Source organism: Bos indicus, chromosome 3, assembly GCF_029378745.1.
Source record: "Bos indicus isolate NIAB-ARS_2022 breed Sahiwal x Tharparkar chromosome 3, NIAB-ARS_B.indTharparkar_mat_pri_1.0, whole genome shotgun sequence".
Classification (NCBI taxonomy): Eukaryota; Metazoa; Chordata; class Mammalia; order Artiodactyla; family Bovidae; genus Bos; species Bos indicus.
The window spans coordinates 101392173-101411337 of NC_091762.1; the positions used below are offsets into that span (position 1 = coordinate 101392173).

The 19165-nt window shown below is 42.1% G+C and overlaps 1 protein-coding gene across 1 annotated transcript in view; it reads left to right on the forward strand.

Moving 5' to 3' along the window:
• EIF2B3 (eukaryotic translation initiation factor 2B subunit gamma) overlaps positions 1-19165 on the forward strand; it is a 112802-nt gene that overhangs the window by 87458 nt on the left and 6179 nt on the right. Inside the window, exons 7-11 of the mRNA XM_070786663.1 lie at positions 944-1071; positions 2210-2400; positions 4203-4280; positions 4812-4960; positions 17301-17404. Coding sequence (XP_070642764.1) covers positions 944-1071; positions 2210-2400; positions 4203-4280; positions 4812-4960; positions 17301-17404 — 650 coding nt within the window. The remainder of the gene's footprint in view (positions 1-943; positions 1072-2209; positions 2401-4202; positions 4281-4811; positions 4961-17300; positions 17405-19165) is intronic.

Below are 19165 nucleotides of genomic sequence, written 5' to 3' on the forward strand. Positions count from 1 at the left end.
AAGAATAAGAGAGATCTTCCTTAACTGGATAAAGGGTATCTACAAAACCAATAACATGTGCCAAGTATTAGCTATAAAGTATAAAGCCCAATGTCTACACATAGAGGACAATCAATAAATGGTGGCTTTGGTGATAAAACTTATAACAATCATTAGTCTAAATGATAAAAAAGGAAAATTCCCTTTAAAATCAAGAATAAGTAAGGATGAACTGCTGTTAGTGCTTCCGTTCAAGATTAGTGTATTGAAAGTCTTAGCCAATATGGTAAGATAATGAAAAATAGGAATTAGAAAGGAAGAAGGGAAATTGTTGTTTACATAGTTCATATGATTGTCAGAATCTACAAATAAATTATTAATATTAAGATTGTTTATCAAGGCAATTGGCCCCAAGATTGAAATATAGTAAAATGAGATTCTCTTTACCAATAAGAAGAAAATAATTGTTGAAAAGACACCATCTATAATACTAACCCCTCCAAAATTAAGATACTCTGATTAATCTAATGGAAAATACAAGGCCTTTGTAGAAAAAATTTTAATATTTTGAAACACCTTTTTTTTTTCAAAAGGCCAGAACATTCTGCCTTCTCATGAGTTATTGTCAGTTAATAGTCGAGACACCATGTTAAGACATATGCACACACATACAAACATTCAGGCACATACTTTGTAAACAGGAATTGTAAGAGACTGTTTTCTGCATAGATCAGGGGAAAGGCATCTCAGATTCAACACACTGCTTGCCCAGCTCCAGCCTGAACTGAGAAAACTTAGATTCTCTGCTTCTCCAAAACTGCCAAGCCCTTGCCATTTCTGATCTCTTTCAGTCCCAAGGTGGCATGACAGGAAGGAATTTGGCTTTTCCTTGGATGCACAGTTTTTTATTCTAATTGAATCCAGACCATCATATTTCTGATATTTGGCTACTCTTTCTTCCTAGGTCAATCACTTCCATCCGGAGTGAACTGATTCCATACCTAGTAAGAAAGCAGTTCTCCTCAGCTTCATCACAACAAGGACAAGAAGAAAAAGAGGAGGATCTAAAGAAAAAGGAGCTGAAATCCTTAGGTCAGTGCTTGAATTAGTGCAGTACGGGTAGTGACACTTATGGAAAGAGTGGCTGGACAACTTAGCCCATCCCAAGATGCCTGTCTCAAGGCATCAGGTTCTAATCCAGCCAACGGCAGGCCAGGTTAGCTTACACCACTCCCTGAGCTCTGGGCAGGCTTACTCAAGCAGATTCTTGTCCCTATGCTCTTCAGGGACAGGCTAACCGTACCTCGGGTCTGTTCTCTGGTTAACAGGCCTGGTTTGGCCATGTTCGTCTCTAGACCTTTTTGACTTTGCACTCTGCCCACCATTTCTCAGTTCTCCTGTTCTCTAGACTCTGGGAAGCCCCACTGCTGATTAAACTCAGCCTCTCCTATCAAGGGAAGAAAGGTGAAGGGCTGTATAATGACAGTCCAACAAGAGCCAACAGACTTTCTCCTTTCAAGGATATAGGGATGAGGTCAGTCTTTGCTCTCATATTCTTGCCTAGTCCCTGGCCCAGTCCTGGACTCATAGTAGATGTTCCCAAAAAATGTGTTTATCAAAGGAGTAAATCGAGACAGTATAGCATGATGGTTAAGATATCAGGGCTTAGCATCTCAGACCTGGGTTTGAAATCTGACTCTACCTTTTATTAGTTCTGTGACCTAAGGCAGATTTTTCAGGCTTTTGAGCCCCAGTTTTCTTTATCATAAAATAAAAGATTTCAAATGACTGTTGTAGGAGTTGAAAAATTGGGGCCCAGGTCCTGTGCTGTTTCTCTCACAGCACAACTACCAGATGTGCTAATAGAGGCTAGCAGCACAAAGCCAACAGGGCTAGGCACTAAAGCCTGGACAGCCACTTGTATTTCTCCATGGTGTACAAGAGTCTATTTTATCTTCCCCAGTAGTCCTAGATCATCAGTCAAACTTGCTTACAGGACCTTTTTTTAAAACATTTTTGTGTCATAATATTTCAAATGTACATGAAAGCACATTGCCTCTTTTAATCTTTGACTTAGTCTCTCAGGTTTTAGTGGGATTTCCCCTGGGCCCATGCTGCATGGTTGAGTTGCAGGGGAAGAGATTTGAGCTGTACCCTCTTTCAAAACTTGACTGAGTCTATATCCTTTCTGTTATCTGTCTCATGTACTTGCTTGTTTTTGGTTCTGAAGATATTTACAGTTTTATAAAAGAAGCCAATACACTGACCCTTGCTCCCTATGATACCTGCTGGAACGCCTGTCGAGGAGACAGCTGGGAAGGTTTGTCCAGATCACAGGTGCGCTGCTATGTCCACATCATGAAAGAGGGGCTCTGCTCTCGAGTAAGCACCCTAGGACTCTACATGGAAGCCAACAGACAGGTGAGAAGATGAGTTCAGAAGAGAAATCATGGGGATTCGTCTCCCAGGAACAGACCGGAGCCTTTTGTCTTATTTCTTCATTAGGTGCACAGTAACTTGTACAGAATCCCTCATTCCTAAGGTTGAGCAAAACCTGGTGTGTCAGGAGACACCACAGGGGTACCCAAGTACAGCAAAAGGGGGAGTGAGGGGCATGATGCAGAGGCAGAGCCGCTGTGGCTCCAAAGAAAGGCCAAGATCTCCAGGAAGGCTTAACTTCTGGCCTCTAGGTTCAACAGATTTCTCCTATTCTGCTCAGCATGGGGATATCCATAACACTTCATAAACAAGCAGATAAATACTGTGTAACCAGGCACACGGGGGAGGTAACCAAGCACACAGGGGAGGCTTTCCTTAGAAGGTGAAGGAGCAGAGTATAGAGTACCCAGATGGCAAAGCATCAGGGAAGGAATGCCTCTGTGAGAGAAATCTGGAGAACAGCATTAGAGCATGCAGAGTCTTGCTAACCCATCCTTTTAACCCTGAGGTTTGTGAAGTGTGGAGAATGAGTAGACTCTATTGAAGGGGAAGCAGTGGCCTTAAGGCCCGCCAGGTTTTATTTAAGGCGAGGGTGAAGAGGCAGAACAATAAGGAGGCAGCTTTTGTGCAAGAGCTCTTTATTGTGTAGCAGGGACAGGAGGAGGGGAAAACTGGAATTGGAATTGAATCTCTGAAGAAAACCTGACTCAAGAATCTTTAGGACCCACACCATGTGGTAGTAACAGTCTCAGACCCAGACCTCAAGCTAGCCTCAAACTAGATTGGTTATAGTCAAGGGAATCCAAGCCACAGGGTTATGAGAAGTCCCAGCTAGTCCTATGTTTACCCAGGGCAGTCCTGGGGAAAGTTGCCCCTATGTAGCATTAGAGGTATATAGAAGGCTTCCTTAATTTAACTTTTAGTTCTCCTTATTCAGTTCTATGACTAGAGTCTGTCTGGCTGGTCTGAAAGCAAGTTGATGGATACCCTGAGGCCAGAGAAGTATCCTCTGGCGTGTCAGCGGGGGCTGTGCGTCAGATAGGCCTGGATGGCATTGGCTGAAGTATAACAGAGGAGATCCCAGGGATAGGGACAGAGGGATTAGCCTTCACATCACCAGTATAGCCAGTCTGGCCAGGCCTCCCTCAGTTAGAGTGTCTACCACACACAGTGTTCTGACCAGCATTCTGTCCACACTGAGAATCACAGATATACTATCTCTACCTTAAAGGGTCCAGAGCTAAAACACTCCACACCCATAACATTTTCAGTTTTCTCATACTGGAAAGAGAATAGTGTGAATGTCCCCTTAGGCATTTTATTTTGTTGGTAAAGAACATGGATGCCTCCTTAGGGTGTGTCCTGATTGTGGAGTTATCTATCATTACTCCCATCCTCCCCTCCTGCATGGTCGCTGTGGTCCAGGAGGTGAACAGGAACCTAGGGTGACTGTGATTAGGCCTCAGGGTTCCCCTTGCTCTCTTTAGACTTCCTCTCCCAAATGCTGCCTGGCTATCTCGAAGGCTTGTCTCACAGCCTCCCGGTTGAGGGACATAGCAGTACTTCAGGGAGGAGGCTCTCAGCTAGGAAACTGAGGATGAGACTGTATAGAAGCTATTGCATAAATGATCCTTGTCTTGGGGGAAATACATCAGCCTGCCTCATCCAGACAGGAGGCAGTGGCTAAAAATTCCCCACATCTCTTAACTGAACACGGGGTTATACTTAACATGCTTTCAGGTGTTTTCTGGTCTTACTTTAGTGACCAAACCTCTTTCTTCAAGGTGTCCAAATTGCTACCTGTTATCTGTCCAGAAGAATCGCTGATTCACTCATCAGCCCAGATTGTCAGCAAACACATGGTAAGTGCTGGCTTGGGCAGAGCAGGTATGGGGCACTGTCTGGGTACACTGAGGCTTGTCCTTGAGAAGCTGGTTTGGGGTGTCAAGCCCTGAACATCACTGGCCCCAGGGAAGTCCCAAACTGGATTCTGGTTATAAAATCTTACCTTCCAGTCCAGGCTCTCAAGCAGACTGCCTGGACAGGTGCTGAGCCCAGCCACACAAACCCTTTAAGGAAGGTTCGTTACAGCCTTTGAACTCAGACACAGGATCTTTCCATTTCTGTCCCTCTTCTTACCCTGACTTGAGCACTGCCTTCAGGAGAGCACCTCAGTATACACAAGTGCATGAGTATGTAAGTCTGAGTTGGTCTCAGAGATATTATGGGACCTTGTGGCCCTGAGAAATACTGGTGATGATCCCTCTTGCTGAAGTGTCTCTAGGAAAAGATCTCACTAGACCCCAGCTTAAGGAATCTGGAGGGTTGGTTTGCAGTTGGTTGAGATGAAGGGACAAGGTATTATATTTTATATTTTTATTTGCCTTTTACAGGTTGGAGCTGACAGCCTCATTGGGCCAGATACACAGGTTGGAGAGAAGTCATCCATTAAGCATTCGGTCATTGGTTCATCCTGTGTCATAAGAGATAGAGTGACTGTCACCAATTGCCTTCTCATGAACTCAGTTACCGTGGAGGAAGGGTATGTCTCCCCTTGTACCCCTTGAGGCAAGGCCCCTGATGTCTCTGGGAGGCTTTGGAGGCCACCCTAGCCTAGGGAGGTGATCAGCTTCGGGAGGGGAAGATAGGGGAAAGGAAGGAATAGTTCCTAGGCCTTGGTTTCAGTGCCAAAAATAACATAGTCTCAGAAAGCATTTCTCGCATTTTTCTCATGACAATTGGAGTCCTGAGATAAGCTGCCTTCTCTTGCTTTAGTACCCTGCTTGATGGGATGACCACAGTAGTGAGCCCGTGGCAGGGCTGGAATGACACTGCACCAATGTCTAAGAGTCACCTGCCCCCTCTCAGTGTCCCACAGAAAGCAGAGGCCTGCAAGGAGTGGACGTATAAGACACGTTCCATTTTCAAAGGAAAGCTTCTCTGTTACTAGTTAGAAAGAATCTTTTCCCATTTTAAGATGCTGTGGAATGCCCTAAAATCTTGGTTTATGAACAACCTGAACTTGGAGTAAGACTTAAATGATGCTTAATAAAATTCTTCTTCTATATGGACCTCAGGTTTTTTACCTTGTATAAAATGCAAAGTTAGTGGTGGAAGAGAAGAAGGATATTACCAATGGTCTCCAGACTTTTTAGAAAGGAAACTTTTTCTTAAGATAAGCAGAAACTCATTGTTTAAAACTGGTAAAGGCACTGTTGTTTGGAATACAGTGGGGGAGGGGCACTTATCCTTCCTATGGAAGGTGAAAATTGATCTATAAAACAAATTTTAAAAACTGCTCTTTGCAACCCCATGAGTTGTAACCTGCTAGGCTTCTCTGTCCTTGGGATTTTCCAGGCAAGAATACTGGAGGGGGTTGCCATTTCCTTTTCCAGGGGATCTTCCCAACCCAGGGATCGAACTCTGGTCTCCTGCATTGCAGGCAGATTCTTTACCGTCTGAGCTACCAGGGAAGCCCCAAATCTTGACCACACCCCCCATGACATGTGGGATCTTAGTTTCCCAACCAGGGATCAAACCCTCACTCCCTGCATTGGAAGGCAGAGTCTTAACCATTGGACTGCCCTGGAATTGTGGCTAAAACCACTAGGTGAGAGAATTCCCCGGCAGTGCAGTGGTTAGGACTCTGCATTTTTCACTGCCAGGGCCGGGGTTCGGTCTCTGGTCAGGGAACTAAGATCCTGCAAGCCACTCAGCTTGGCCAAAAAAAAAGAAGCCAGTAGGCTAGGTCAGCCTGAGATTGATTCTACCTCTGACATCTGTTGATTTCTCTGTCCAGGAACTGATAGGAGGGAAGGATAGGGGAAGACTGTATGCCTGTGCTAAGTTGCTTCAGTTGTGTCCAGCTCTTTATGACCCTATGAACTCTAGCCCACCAGGCTCCTCTGTCCATGAGATTCTCCAGGCAGGAATACGGGAAAGGGTTGCCATGCCCTTCTCCAACGGAAAGATTATAAAGGCCAGTAAAAGCTGAACTACCTCTCACAACTGTCCTTGGAATTAAACGAAACATTTTGGGGAGAGGTACTACATAGGGATAGAGCTAAAGGTTAAGCCTTTGCTCTTTAGAAAGAGTGGCTGATGACAATTTTGTAAAGTAATTAGCCTCCAATTAAAATTAATTAATTTAAAAAAAAAAGAATGGCTGATGGAAGACGACAGAGACAGGGTGAAAAGGAAAAGTACTATAATATGTCCTCCCCCAAGCCTACAACCTGACGATTCCCAGAACCCTGGTGAATAGGCCTAAGTTTTCTGTTGGGAGTTTGGAAGAATCTTTGCTGGAGAATCTGACCAGCCCAAGAAGAAGAACCTGAATTTATTTACATAAGACATTTCTAACAGCCCAGTCAAATCACCCTATAGTTAAAATTATGGATGACAGATTCCATTCATGTACTGTTTTAAAATTCTTTCCTAAATATGAGGAGATAATCAAAGATTACCAGAGATCTAAAGAAAGCCTCTATCATGAAAGATACAGACCAAATCAAACAGAGAAAAAAGCAACTTAAAAAGAGACAGAGACTCTTCAGAGAGAGAAAGATGCTTTCAGACAACCTTTCATTTCAAAGAACAAGAAAGAAACTCTTAAGAAATTTGAAATATGGTAACAAAGAGGGAAGACCTCAGTAAAAAAAAATAGGAAGATAAATTTGAAATTTCCCAAAAAGTAGGAGAAGGCAATGGCACCCCACTCTAGTACTCTTGCCTGGAAAATCCCATGGGCGGCGGAGCCTGGTAGGCTGCAGTCCATGGGGTCGCTAAGAGTCGGACATGGCTGAGCGACTTCACTTTCACTTTTCACTTTCATGCATTGGAGAAGGAAATGGCAACCCACTCCAGTACTCTTGCCTGGAGAATCCCAGGGATGGGGGAGCCTGGTTGGCTTCCATCTATGGGATGGCACAGAGTCGGACACGACTGAAGTGACTTAGCAGCAGCAGCAAAAAAAGATAAAAAGATGGAGCATATAAAAGAAATGATAGAAAGTAAGAGAGAAAGTCCAGGATGTCTAACATCTGAATAGGAGTTCCATAAAAAGAGAGTTGATAAATCGGAGGAGGAAATTATTTAAGAAATAATATAAGAAAATGTCCTAAAACTGAAAAATATGAATCTATAGAATGAAAGGGCCTACTAAGGGGCCAGCCCAATGGTAAAAATAAGCCCACATCATTGTAAAACTTCAGAACATCGGATACAAAGCATGCCACCAACTTACAAAGAGAAATAATAGGTCATAAACAACTAATCAGCAATCAGAATGGTTTTAGACTTATTACCAGTAGCAACAATGAAAACTTGAAGGTAATAGAACAATGCCTTCAAAAATCTGAAGGAAAATTAATTTCAACCTAGAATTCTGTACTCAAGCTGAGTGTTAGTCCAATGTGATAGTAGAATAGAGACATTTTCAGACATGAAAAGGTATGTCCCACCAAAATGAAAAGTAAACCAAAAGGAGACTGATGAGAAACAAGAGAATCTCACTCAGAAAAAGACAAAAAGAACTGTGGGATATGGGGACTTCCCTGGTGGTTCAGTGGTTAAGAACCCACCTTCCAATTCAGGGGACATGGATTCAGTCCCTGGTTGGGAAACTAAGATCTCATATGCCTCGGGGCAACTAAAACCCAACACAGCCAAAAATAAATAAACATTGAAAAGAATCCATGGGAAGATAGTGAAGGCACATCCAAGGATGACTGCTATGCATGAAGCATAAAGGGAACAATTAGTCCAGAGTGGAATCCAGGATACACTTATACAGGAAGATGAAACTGATAAATACATATAAACATCTTGAAAAATTTAGATAATTGGCTAAAAAGTCAGGTTTGAATTAAAACAAAACAGATATTAACTCTGTTTTTTAAAAAAAGTTGTACAATAAAGGAAAAGGCATCAAAGTTTGCTATGGTGGCTCAGTTTGCCCTGGTGGCTCAGTGGTAAAGAAATCTGCCTACCAACACAGGAGACACAGGTTCGATCCCTGATCCAAGAAGATACCACATGTGGCAAAACAACTAAGCTCATGGGCCACAACTATTGAGTCTATGCTCCAGAGCCTGGGAGCCACAACTGCTGAAGCTTGCATGCCTAGAGCCTGTGCTCTGCAACAAGAGAAGCCACCACAATGAGAAGCCTGTGCACTGCAACTAGAGAAAAGCCCAAGCAACAATGAAGACCCAACACAGCCAAAAAGAAAGAAAATTGTTAAAATAATTTTTAAAAAATGAATAAACAAACACTGATCATTAACCAAAATTTTGCTATAACTACATTGAAAGGATGAAAGGTAGGAAGGGAGAAAGGAAGCAGTGGCAGGAAGAAAAGAGAGCTAAACCTTCATCTTCCATTACGCAAAGCCTATTGACAATGCTTAAAACTGAAAAATTAAGTAGTGATTGTTGTTGTTTGGTCCCTAAGTTGTGTATGACTCTTTTGCGACTCCATGAGCTATATATACCACCAGACTCCTCTGTCCATGGAATTCTCCTGGCAAGAATATTAGAATGGGTTGCCATTTCCTTCTCCAAGGGATTTTCCCAACCCAAGTACCAAACCCACTTCTCATGTATTATCAGGCAGGTTCTTTACCACTGAGCTTCTAGGGAAGACCCCAGTTTCTGAGTAGAGGTTAGGAAAAGAGGTCAGACCCAGAGACCTCTTCCTGAATCATTGAGCTGTGTTCTCTGACATACTTTCCTGTCTCCATTTTTCTTTTTCTGCCAAATCCACGCTTTCAGCATTTTTTTATGGAGTAGAGCATGAACTTTGGGATCAGACTGCCAGATTGAATACTGGGTCTATCAGTTATTAGTCACTTAGGGGATTGGTTTTATGTCCTTGAGCCAAATTTTCTCACAATAAAATAGAATAAAAACCCAATTGCCTCAGAGGTTTACTAGGAATACTAAATGAATTAGTAGACATAAAGCAGTGAAAACAGCACTTGTCACAAAGAATGTTAGCTGCTATCACCATCATCTTCTTCATTACTTTATCTCACTTCACAGAGGTGGCATGTTCCCTGTGTTGTTGTCTGAAAGAATATCTGATCATATCCCTGTTCTATTCAAAAACTTTTGAAGAATCCATTCCATTATCTTTAGAATAAAGTTTCAATCCTTTGGAAGAATTTGAGAAGGATCAGTATATGTGCCTCTTTGTACATTTGGTAAAATTGTGCAGTGAAACCATCTGGTCCTGGACTTTTGTCTGTTGGGAGTTTTTTTTATTACAAGTTCTATTTCATTTCTAGTGATTGGTCTGTTCTAGTTATCTATTGCTTCTTGATTCAGTTTTAGAATGAAGTTTCAACTTCAAGGTTTCTCATGTTTTTCATGATCTAGCTCCAACACTGGGTCCTGGAATGTTAGAATGAAATGGGGTCTTAGAAATCATCCAGCTCAATTTCTGCATTTTTACAAGGAATAAATGGTAGTATCAATCCAGACTTTTTTCTTATTGTACCTGTGCTACTCCATGTCCCATTCCAGATTCCTGCATAAGACTGAAGATGTCACCATTCTCTTGAAAACCAGAACTACACTTGTATTTGTCCATTTGATCACTTAGTTCTAGAGTAGCTCATGAGGCTTTATAACTTCTACTCTCTGTCTCATCTTACCTCAGACCTTCCAGCGAAGAGAGTGCTATAACTTTCTTGTTTGCTTTAATTGGTAACCTCTCCCTCTTTCCCTGTGGATGGGCAGACAAAGGAGCAGCTGTTTAAAGCCCACTGTTAGTGTCCTGAATTGATATAAATAAACTTGGTGAGGAAACTAAGGCTTCCAAGGAACTCCAGTTTATTTATGAGAGAAATTCATAGAAAGACCTAGCATAATATCCCAGAGTCATATTTGGTGGAGGTATAATCTCGGATAGCCTAATAAGGCATCTAGCTGGGGAAACAGTAAAGGTGTAAATGGTGGCTGCTGCTGTTTTTGTAAAAAAAAAAAAAAAAAAGTTTAAGTGAAGCTCTAGGTAGCCCACCTGGGGTTAATGACTTGGAAGGCCATTAGAGAATACCCAACCCTGCAGATTAGCTCTTCGTGATATGATCAGACATCTTGCATCCCATATGATCTTTTTTCCCATTATTTTCAGGTCATTTGGTTTTAATTACTTACAGTAAATTTAGGGAAGGTGATTAAATTGTAGTCATGTGAGACTTGATTACCCTGATGCTATTACATCTGGACTAAATGGCAGAGTAGGAGCATGAATTTGTCTAGAAAGGAGTTTCTCATATTCTTGGTCTGCTTGTCTCTGCCAGCAGTGGTTTGGACAGTGGCTTGAACACTTGCCTGAGGTCCTCAGGGTTTGAAGGATGCTAATAGAACCACCTTGGGAAAGGTGTAGGCAAGACTATGCAGAGAAGGCTTCTGCCTGTCTTTCTCATTTTCTGCCACTTCCAATTTATATGACAACTGATGCTCAGCAATCCAAAGTATGGTGAAAACTTAATTGTCAATCCCATGCTCTGCGTCTTTGATCTTCTGGTCTTGTTTAACACCTGCATTTCCTCCTAGTCCAAGGTGAATGACCCAAGCAGCAGTCTAGGGTAACACCGTCACATGCAGGCAGGCTGGGGAACCAGGATTTTACCTGGATTTCCCATGCTTTCTACAGGCAGCAAGTACAGCCCTCCAAACCAAACAATATGTTACTGTTTCACATTGTTACCCTGAGTGTCCTCTATACCAACACTTAAACCACTTTCCTGCCCACTGAGCCCCTTACCTTTCCACTCCTCTTAGTCCTGACATTGACTTCGCCTGAATTGTCTCTTTCTAGAGATCTTTACCTGTAGAAATCCTACCCATATTTCAAGGTCCAATATGTATTCCAGCTGCTTCATGCAGTTTTCTTGAATTTTCCTAGCCAGATATTATCTCCCCCACCTCTATGTTCCTGGTGTAACCATCACTTATGCTTGTATGATATTTAATGCATCTTTCTTTTTTCCTCAACTAGACTATAATTTCTGCAGAAATACTTCTCATGTATCTTTGTATCCCTTAATTCACAGTACTATACTTTTCATGTACTAGATACCTTGTGAGTATTTACTAAATGAAAAATAGAGATACCTGATTTAAGCCCTCCTACTATAATTGATGGATTTCTGTCAAGAGAGCCCTGTTTACTTCTAGAAAAGTAAAGTACTTACTTCTTGGAGTAAGTACTTAACTCCTTGAAACTCATCAAGATGAAAACAAAACCAGAGAAGGAAGCTTCATCTGTAATAAAACTAGATAACTGCCATGTACCCGTACACAGATTAGAGAATATCTGCCAGACACAAAGGACACAAAGAAATTTAGGTCAAATCCAAAAAGAACACCAAGACTGGACCAGCATAAGGAACAGTGACATGGGCAGTCCAAAGGAGAAATGGTAAACATCACTTTTACAAAATCTCAGGGCACAGAGAAAGGAGAAAACCAGGCTGGTCTCATACTTTTCTATGACATTTGAGGCCAGAAGACAGTAAAACGACATTTGAGGCCAGAAGACAGTAAAACAACATTTAGAAAATTTGGAAGGGAAACAGTTGTGACTTAAGAATCCTATAGATAGTGAAGTTAGGGTTAAAGTATAAAATCATCAAAAATACTCCAAGGCTTAGGAGATGTGGTGCCCATGAACCCTCTAGAAAACTCTGCTTGAAGACATAATAAAAGCCAAATAGGTAATGAAACAAAATACTGATAAGTGGGTAGATTGAGTGTAAGTCTGTGGCAGTGATAGTTGCAAAAAGATCATAATTATTAAAAGAATTCTGTCCATGTTTCTTCAATAACACTTTTATATTAAAAAAAAAAAAAAGCAAATTATAAAACTTTGACAAGATCCCCTGGACTTAAGGGGCTCCTCAGGACTTTTGATTCATTCTCTATTTGAACCATTTGCACTAAACCCATCTTCTGAGAATACTCCAGCTTATTTCTTTTAAGATTGTTACATCTTGGAAACTCCTTGGGAGTCCAATGGTTAGGACTCCATGCTTTCACTGTTGTGGGCCCAGATTCAATCCCTGGTTGGGGAACGAAGATCCTGCAAGTCATGTGGTATGACCAAAAAGATAATAATAATATATATATTTTTTAATTGTTACCTCTTTACTTTGATTCCCTCCCAAACCGTTCTTTTTCTTTTTCTTTGCCTCTGCTTAGGGAATATAATTCAATTTCTTAGGAGGGAGACATTTTTACCACTAAACCCTTGTGTAATGAAGGGAGACATAGAACTAAAAGGAAGAAATGTTCAGCCTACTCACTGGAGACAGTACATTTTACTTATTTATTTTTTGGCTGCACTGGGTCTTCAACGCTGGGCATGGACTTTCTCTAGTAGTAGAGAGTGGGGGCTACTCTTCGTTGCAGTGTGTGGGCTTCTCATTGTGTTGAATTCCCTTGTGGAGCACAGGATCTAGGCGCACAGGCTTAGTTGCCTCTCAGCATGTGGGATCTTCCCGGACCAGGAATCAAACCCACGTCCCCTGCATTGGAAGGCAGGTTCTTAACCACTGGACCACTAGGGACGTCCCCGAGACAGTACATATTAATCTATAGGACCGAAGGGCAAGAGTGACTAGAGACAGAAAGAAAGTGAGATATTTTTACAAGTATTATATCTCATTACATGAATTAACCTGGGTAAATGTCACAGATATGATGTTGAAGGGGAAATAAGGAAGTTGCACTAGGATATATAGATATAGAGAATGATAGCATTTATATAAAATTTTTAAAATTTGCAGAAGAATACAATGTATCATTTACTATTATATGAAGTAAAAATGCTTAAGAACAATAAATACCAGAGTCAAACAGTAGTTACCTCTGGGAGGAGAGGGGGGGAAATGTGAACAGAGAAAATTGCTGTATTTTTGTATTATTTTTTGGAGGGTTCTTTATATTCTCTGTATTCTTCTCTGCTGTGCTGAGTGCTAAGTTGCTTCAGTCGTGTCCGACTCTTTGTGACTCTGTGGACTGTAGCCTGCCAGGCTCCTCTGTCCATGGGATTCTCCAGGCAAGAACACTGGAGTGGGTTGCCATGCCCTCCTCCAGGGGATCTTCCCGACCTAGGGATCAAACCTGCGTCTCTTACATCTCCTGCATTGGCAGGCAGGTTCTTTACCACTAGTACCACCTGGGACTTATCTATGCCTGAAATATTTCATTAAAAATAATACATGATTCTTCTTCTAAAAGAAGACACCTGGACCAGAGCCCCTTGGGCCAAGGCAAGGAGCCTCTGGCATCTGGAGAGATATGGGCAACGCAGCCATAATCTTTGGACTGAAGCACCGGATGGCCTAGAGTGGACCTTTAGTCATATGCCTAAAAAGTTTTTCTCCCCCAAGGTTATGAATAAATTTAGCAAGCCTGCCAGCTAATCTCCAGAGAAGAACCTGCCTGTCCTCAGAGTTACTGAAAAGTTTCATGGCTCTTTGCCAAACACTGCCAGTCAGCAGCTGAGGCAGAAGCCTGTGGCACAGTGGAGGGTCACTTCCCACTGTGTAGGCTTGGGCACATGGCTTAATCTCTGTGAGCCCCAGTTTTTTGTGTAAAAATTAGAATAAATACCACCATTCCTGCAGGTTTGCTAAAAGGATTAAGTTACATAATGAATATAAAGTGCTTTGTGTAGTGACTGAGCTGTATTAGACATTACATTTATATAAGTTCCCTTCTGTCCTGAAATAAACTGAAAAAAGTCCTAACTAAAACCAGAAGAGGAATGAGAATTTGGAGGCATCCCTGATTCCCAGGTGAGGGCTTCTTCCTCATGCCACGTGCCATGGTATGACATGGTATGCCTGGCTAAGCAATGATCTTACTATAGGCCTCTGTGTTTTTCTTATGGCCTCCTGTCCACTGAAGCTTTAGGGTTTTCAGGGTAATTTCCCAAGGCTTGCAGCTTTGCTTAAAGTTTGACAGCATTAAGAAGTGAGGGCTTCCCAGCTGGCACCAGTGGTAAAGAATCCACCTGCTAATGCAGGAGATGCAAGAGATGTGGGTTTAATCCCTGGGTTGGGAAGATCCCCTGGAATAGGAAATGGCAACCCACTCCAGTATTCTTGCCTGGAAAATTACATGGACAGAGGAGCCTGGAGGGCTACAGTCCACAGGGTCACAAGAGTCAGACATGACTTAGAAACTGTGCACACACACAAGGAGAAGTGAACATCAAAAGTCCATTAATCTTAGCCATCTCCAAGCAGATTCCTAGAGAACACAGCCAGGCGTCAGCACAGCAGAGTCCTTAGTACCCAGCTGAGAGCTTAAAGTAGAATGTAGAAGCTGTAGTTCTGGTATTGGACCGGGTCTTTTCATGAGCTGTATAGGAAGTCATCCCCCCTCCTACTTTAAGCACAAGGCAGTCTTTACTGTGGACTGGCAGCGTGGAGGGGGCTTGTTAGATATGGTAGTGTCTGTCCTTCCTCTCCAGCCTGAGCAAACACACATACTTGCAGTAAAATCCTTAACCTTGGAGTTCTTTTTCAACAGGGGGAAAGCTAAATTGGCTTAAAATTTTTCGAGAGTACCTCAGCCTTACTAATGAAGGTGACTTGTGACTGCAACAGTAATCATGGGAAACAATTGAAGAAACAAGTAGTAGAAAATAGTTTCATACTCACTAAGGCCTTTTTTCAGGTGTTCATCTCAAAGCCTTCCACAGATCCACTGACCAAGAGCTTCCACTTTTTCCCGATCACATCTGCAGATTTACTAGTGGTGGTTTATTTGTCTCAGAGGAACACAAACTAGATGAAACAAACAACAAAGCAATATGGGCGGTTCCTGAAGATCTCAGTGAGACCTGTAAAACATCAGAACCCACGCTCTCCATTGCTGTAGAAATCTGACCTCAGTCATTCCAGACTCTTCCTTCCAGAGATGGTTCCCACTTGTGTCCCAGATTCCAAAATAGTCATTTAGTACTCTCTGATTATGGCTGCTTGAGTTCCTGTTGGCTCTTTCTCGTTTACTGACTATGTTTACTTCTTGCCCAACTCCAGAGCATACTATATACTATATACTCTTTAACTACTGAGCAAGAAGCATCTCCTTACTCCCATTTTGAAAAAAGAAGTGAGACTTTTCAATGACAAACTAGAGGCCAGTTATAAACCTACTACTCTACCTCAGAAGCCTCTGTGTCTGAAGCTTTCTGTATGCTTCCTTACTACTCTTTTGGGGTGAATTTTCACCCCAGGATCCGGAATCACCCTAACTGCTGATTGGACTGCTTTCTCTCAGGGAGGGCAAATTGAAAAGTTCTGGAAGGTCCCTTAATGCCCACCCACTGAGCATATCCTGAGTTTGAGCCAAAAAAACTAGTACTGGGACTTCCCTGGTGGACCAGGAGTTGAGACTCCATGCTTCTATTGTAGGAGGCATGGGTTTGATCCCTGGTTGAGAACTAAGATCCCACATGCCTCACCAAGCAGCCAAAAAAAAACCTAATATTTTCTCTGCCCATCTCTAGCCCACAGCAGAGTGCTATGGCTTTGACCTTTGCCACTTTCTGACAAGCTTTAACCTTCTAGAAGAATAAAGAAGGCTCTGAAATGCCATAAAATGCTAGAATTACTTTTTTGCATTTTACTAAAATTTTGGCACTTGGCAAGGATCTTTTTTATGACCTGTGGATGATAGTTTCAGTCCTTGGAATGGCCTCTTTTCCATCCCCCATGCCTCTTGGATTGCTTGAGGATTTTTCCTTAGTTGATGTTTTATTTTGTTTAAATGGACACTCAGACCGTTCCTACTTACCTCCTTCTCCCCTCCAGCTGCCCACTTCTGACTCTTTAGGGACTGAATATTCCCTTATTAGGATAGATCTCATTCCACAGAGCCATCTTGGCCCAGAAAAACAACTCAGCAGTCCCAGGCTTCCTCTAGTCTTCTCCCCTAATTTCTTTGTTTGACCATGCATGTATGGATTCTGGAGTCAGGCAGACTTAGTTTTGAAATTGCTACTTGGCAGTTAATGTGGTTTTAGGTAAATGGTTTAACTTCTCTTAATCTGTCATCTCATCTGCAAAATTTGGTTATTTTATCAGAGGTAAAAATGATACTCCTAGAATCATCTAGGTAACTCACTTCTGTAATATATGTAGCCTGCTTAGCATAGTGCCTGGCCTGAAGTAGGTATGGAATAAATGCTAGTGAAGATTTTCAGAAGGACTTCCCCCCACCCCCACCCCCCATCCTCAGAAGCCAAGAGGATGCTTTTTAAACACATTCAAATGCTAAGAGCCAGTGGCGCTACTCTTGAGAGTGTGGCTTTAGGGTCTAGAGTAGTCTCTTATATAGCATGGAGTTGGCTTTTAAAATATCCTATTTTTCTAAATAATTATGGTTTTGATTAACCAGGGTCTGTGGTAAGAGCTGTGGGGTACCCATTATTTCTATAGCTTATCTCCTAGGAAGATTCACTGGATCTGAGCCTCCACTGAAATTTTTTATATATTCCCAGATGAGAGGCAGAAGCAATGGATCAGCCCAGGGGTCAGGGCCAGCTTCCACCCCCAGACCAAAGGAAGAGCAATTGGGTGGAATTTAGACCTCCAGGTCTGGGGTGCCTAAAGAACTGAAGTCATACTGTTTGTTCTTTGCAGGCTTTGGGTGAATATCATTATGAGCATATACAGACTCTGGACTTCTCTAAAGCCCAATCCTCTCTTGAGGCAGTCTATCTTCTAACATAATCATGTAACCATTAACTAGACTGGCCAGCTATTCCTAGCATATGGAGGAACCAGAACCTCCAACCCATAAGGGTGAGGATGGTGATGAGAGACATGGACACTCCCTAATTTGGCTACTGTGTTACAGAAGCAACATCCAGAGCAGCATCATCTGCAACGATGCCGTAATTGAGAAGGGAGCAGACATCAAGAACTGCCTAATTGGAAGTGGCCAGAGGATTGAAGCCAAAGGTAAACCAGAACCCAAATTACAATCACAGATACCATTGTTTTCATATCACACTAACAAAGATAATGCTCTGTGCTGATGAGAACTGGGGAACAAGCATATGCATACCCCACAGATGAAAACATATAAATTGATAAAAGCCATCTTAGGAGGGCAATTGACATCACTGTCAAATTTTTTAATTCTGACTTCACAGTTCCATCTTTGAAAATTTATCTTGTTAGATAAGTCTTCATATATATTTATGCAGCCTTACTACCAAAAAATTTAAAACATACCAGAAATATCTAATGACCCAGATTGGCACCAATACTTTAAGGTGGCTGTCAGGCATAAGAGAAAAGGGCCAGTGATCAACAGAGGCTCTGGAACTATCTCTGGCAGCCTCCTGCAGTCCTTGGGTACTTCATCTGACCTGGTAATTAAGGGAGAGGAGTCCCATGGATTCTTGGCCTGGAAGAAGGTTAGTAGCTTCTTGAAAGCCATTGTCTCGGTGCCATCCTCAACTGCTTAGAGATGCTTTAGTGTTAGCTTGCTCTGCTCTGTAGCTATAGAAAGTCTGTGTAATGCTTAAAAGACATACAAACATCAGGGTTTTCCTGCTGGGCTGGGCAAATTGGAATGGTCCATAATTTGGCTGAGGATTTTTAACCAAAAAGTAGCCAAAGCTCAAGATCAGTAAAGAGGGCACATTGCTTTTCAGATTATTCCTTAAACCTAAACTAGGGTGGGGTAGGAGAGTTGCTGAAAGAACTAAATCCACCAGTTCTGAGTTTGTGGAAGCCACCTTTTCCTTCTCCCAGTAAGTAAAGGCCTTCTTCCATTTTTCCTCCTTCCCTTTTATTTTTTAAAGTCATATACCTTTCCTGTGAGCTTTAGACTCAAAACAGACCTGGGTTCAGATCTCAGCTGTGCAAATCACTGGATGGGCACCAGGTTGTTTTTAATTTCTAGGCCTCAGATGTTTGAAACTAGAAAAACTGAGACAATAATAACTTATTTTGGAGGATCGTTGTGAGAACTAAATACAGTTAAATGTTATGAGGATTACACACAACTTCTGGAGCATACCATGGGGTTTAGAGCTCCACATATGCACCATGGTCTTGTGCCTCTCCGTGCTTTTGCACATGCCCTCTCTCTGTCTGAAATTCTTAATGATTCTGCCCAAGTGTTTTCTCTATAGAACCTTCCTGACTCTTTCCATGACTCCTCACAGTCAAACTGAGCATTCCTTCCTCCTCCACACCTTTGTCAATACCTTAATTAAAGCACATAGACAAATGGCAATTATCTATGAATCTATCTTCACTACTAGACTAAGAACCTCCGACCAAGGACTGACTTATTTCAATATGTGTCCCTAGCTCTCGGAACAGGTCCTAGTTTATAGTAGATGTGGGAAGTGTAGAGATGAGCAAATAAATTTTGGATCCCTTGGTAAAGGGAATTTGGGGGCATTTCAGGGCAGAGAGTTAGGGTTCCAAAAAAGACATTTGTGAGACAGTTGCAATTATCATGAGATCTCTTCTGACTTTTTTCCTAAACTTACGCTGATGAAAGAACCAAATGCAACACTGATAAATGAACTGAGGAGATGCTGCCTTTGCCTGAAACCACCCTTCAGCCTTATTTCTTCACTAGAGACTAGACATAACTCTTCTTCTCACTGCCTTTCCTCTCACATTTCAAGTACTTTCTTCCTCTACATGTGAGAATTGTCATTTCTGAAAGGCCTTTTCTGGGTGATACTAGTTTACCAA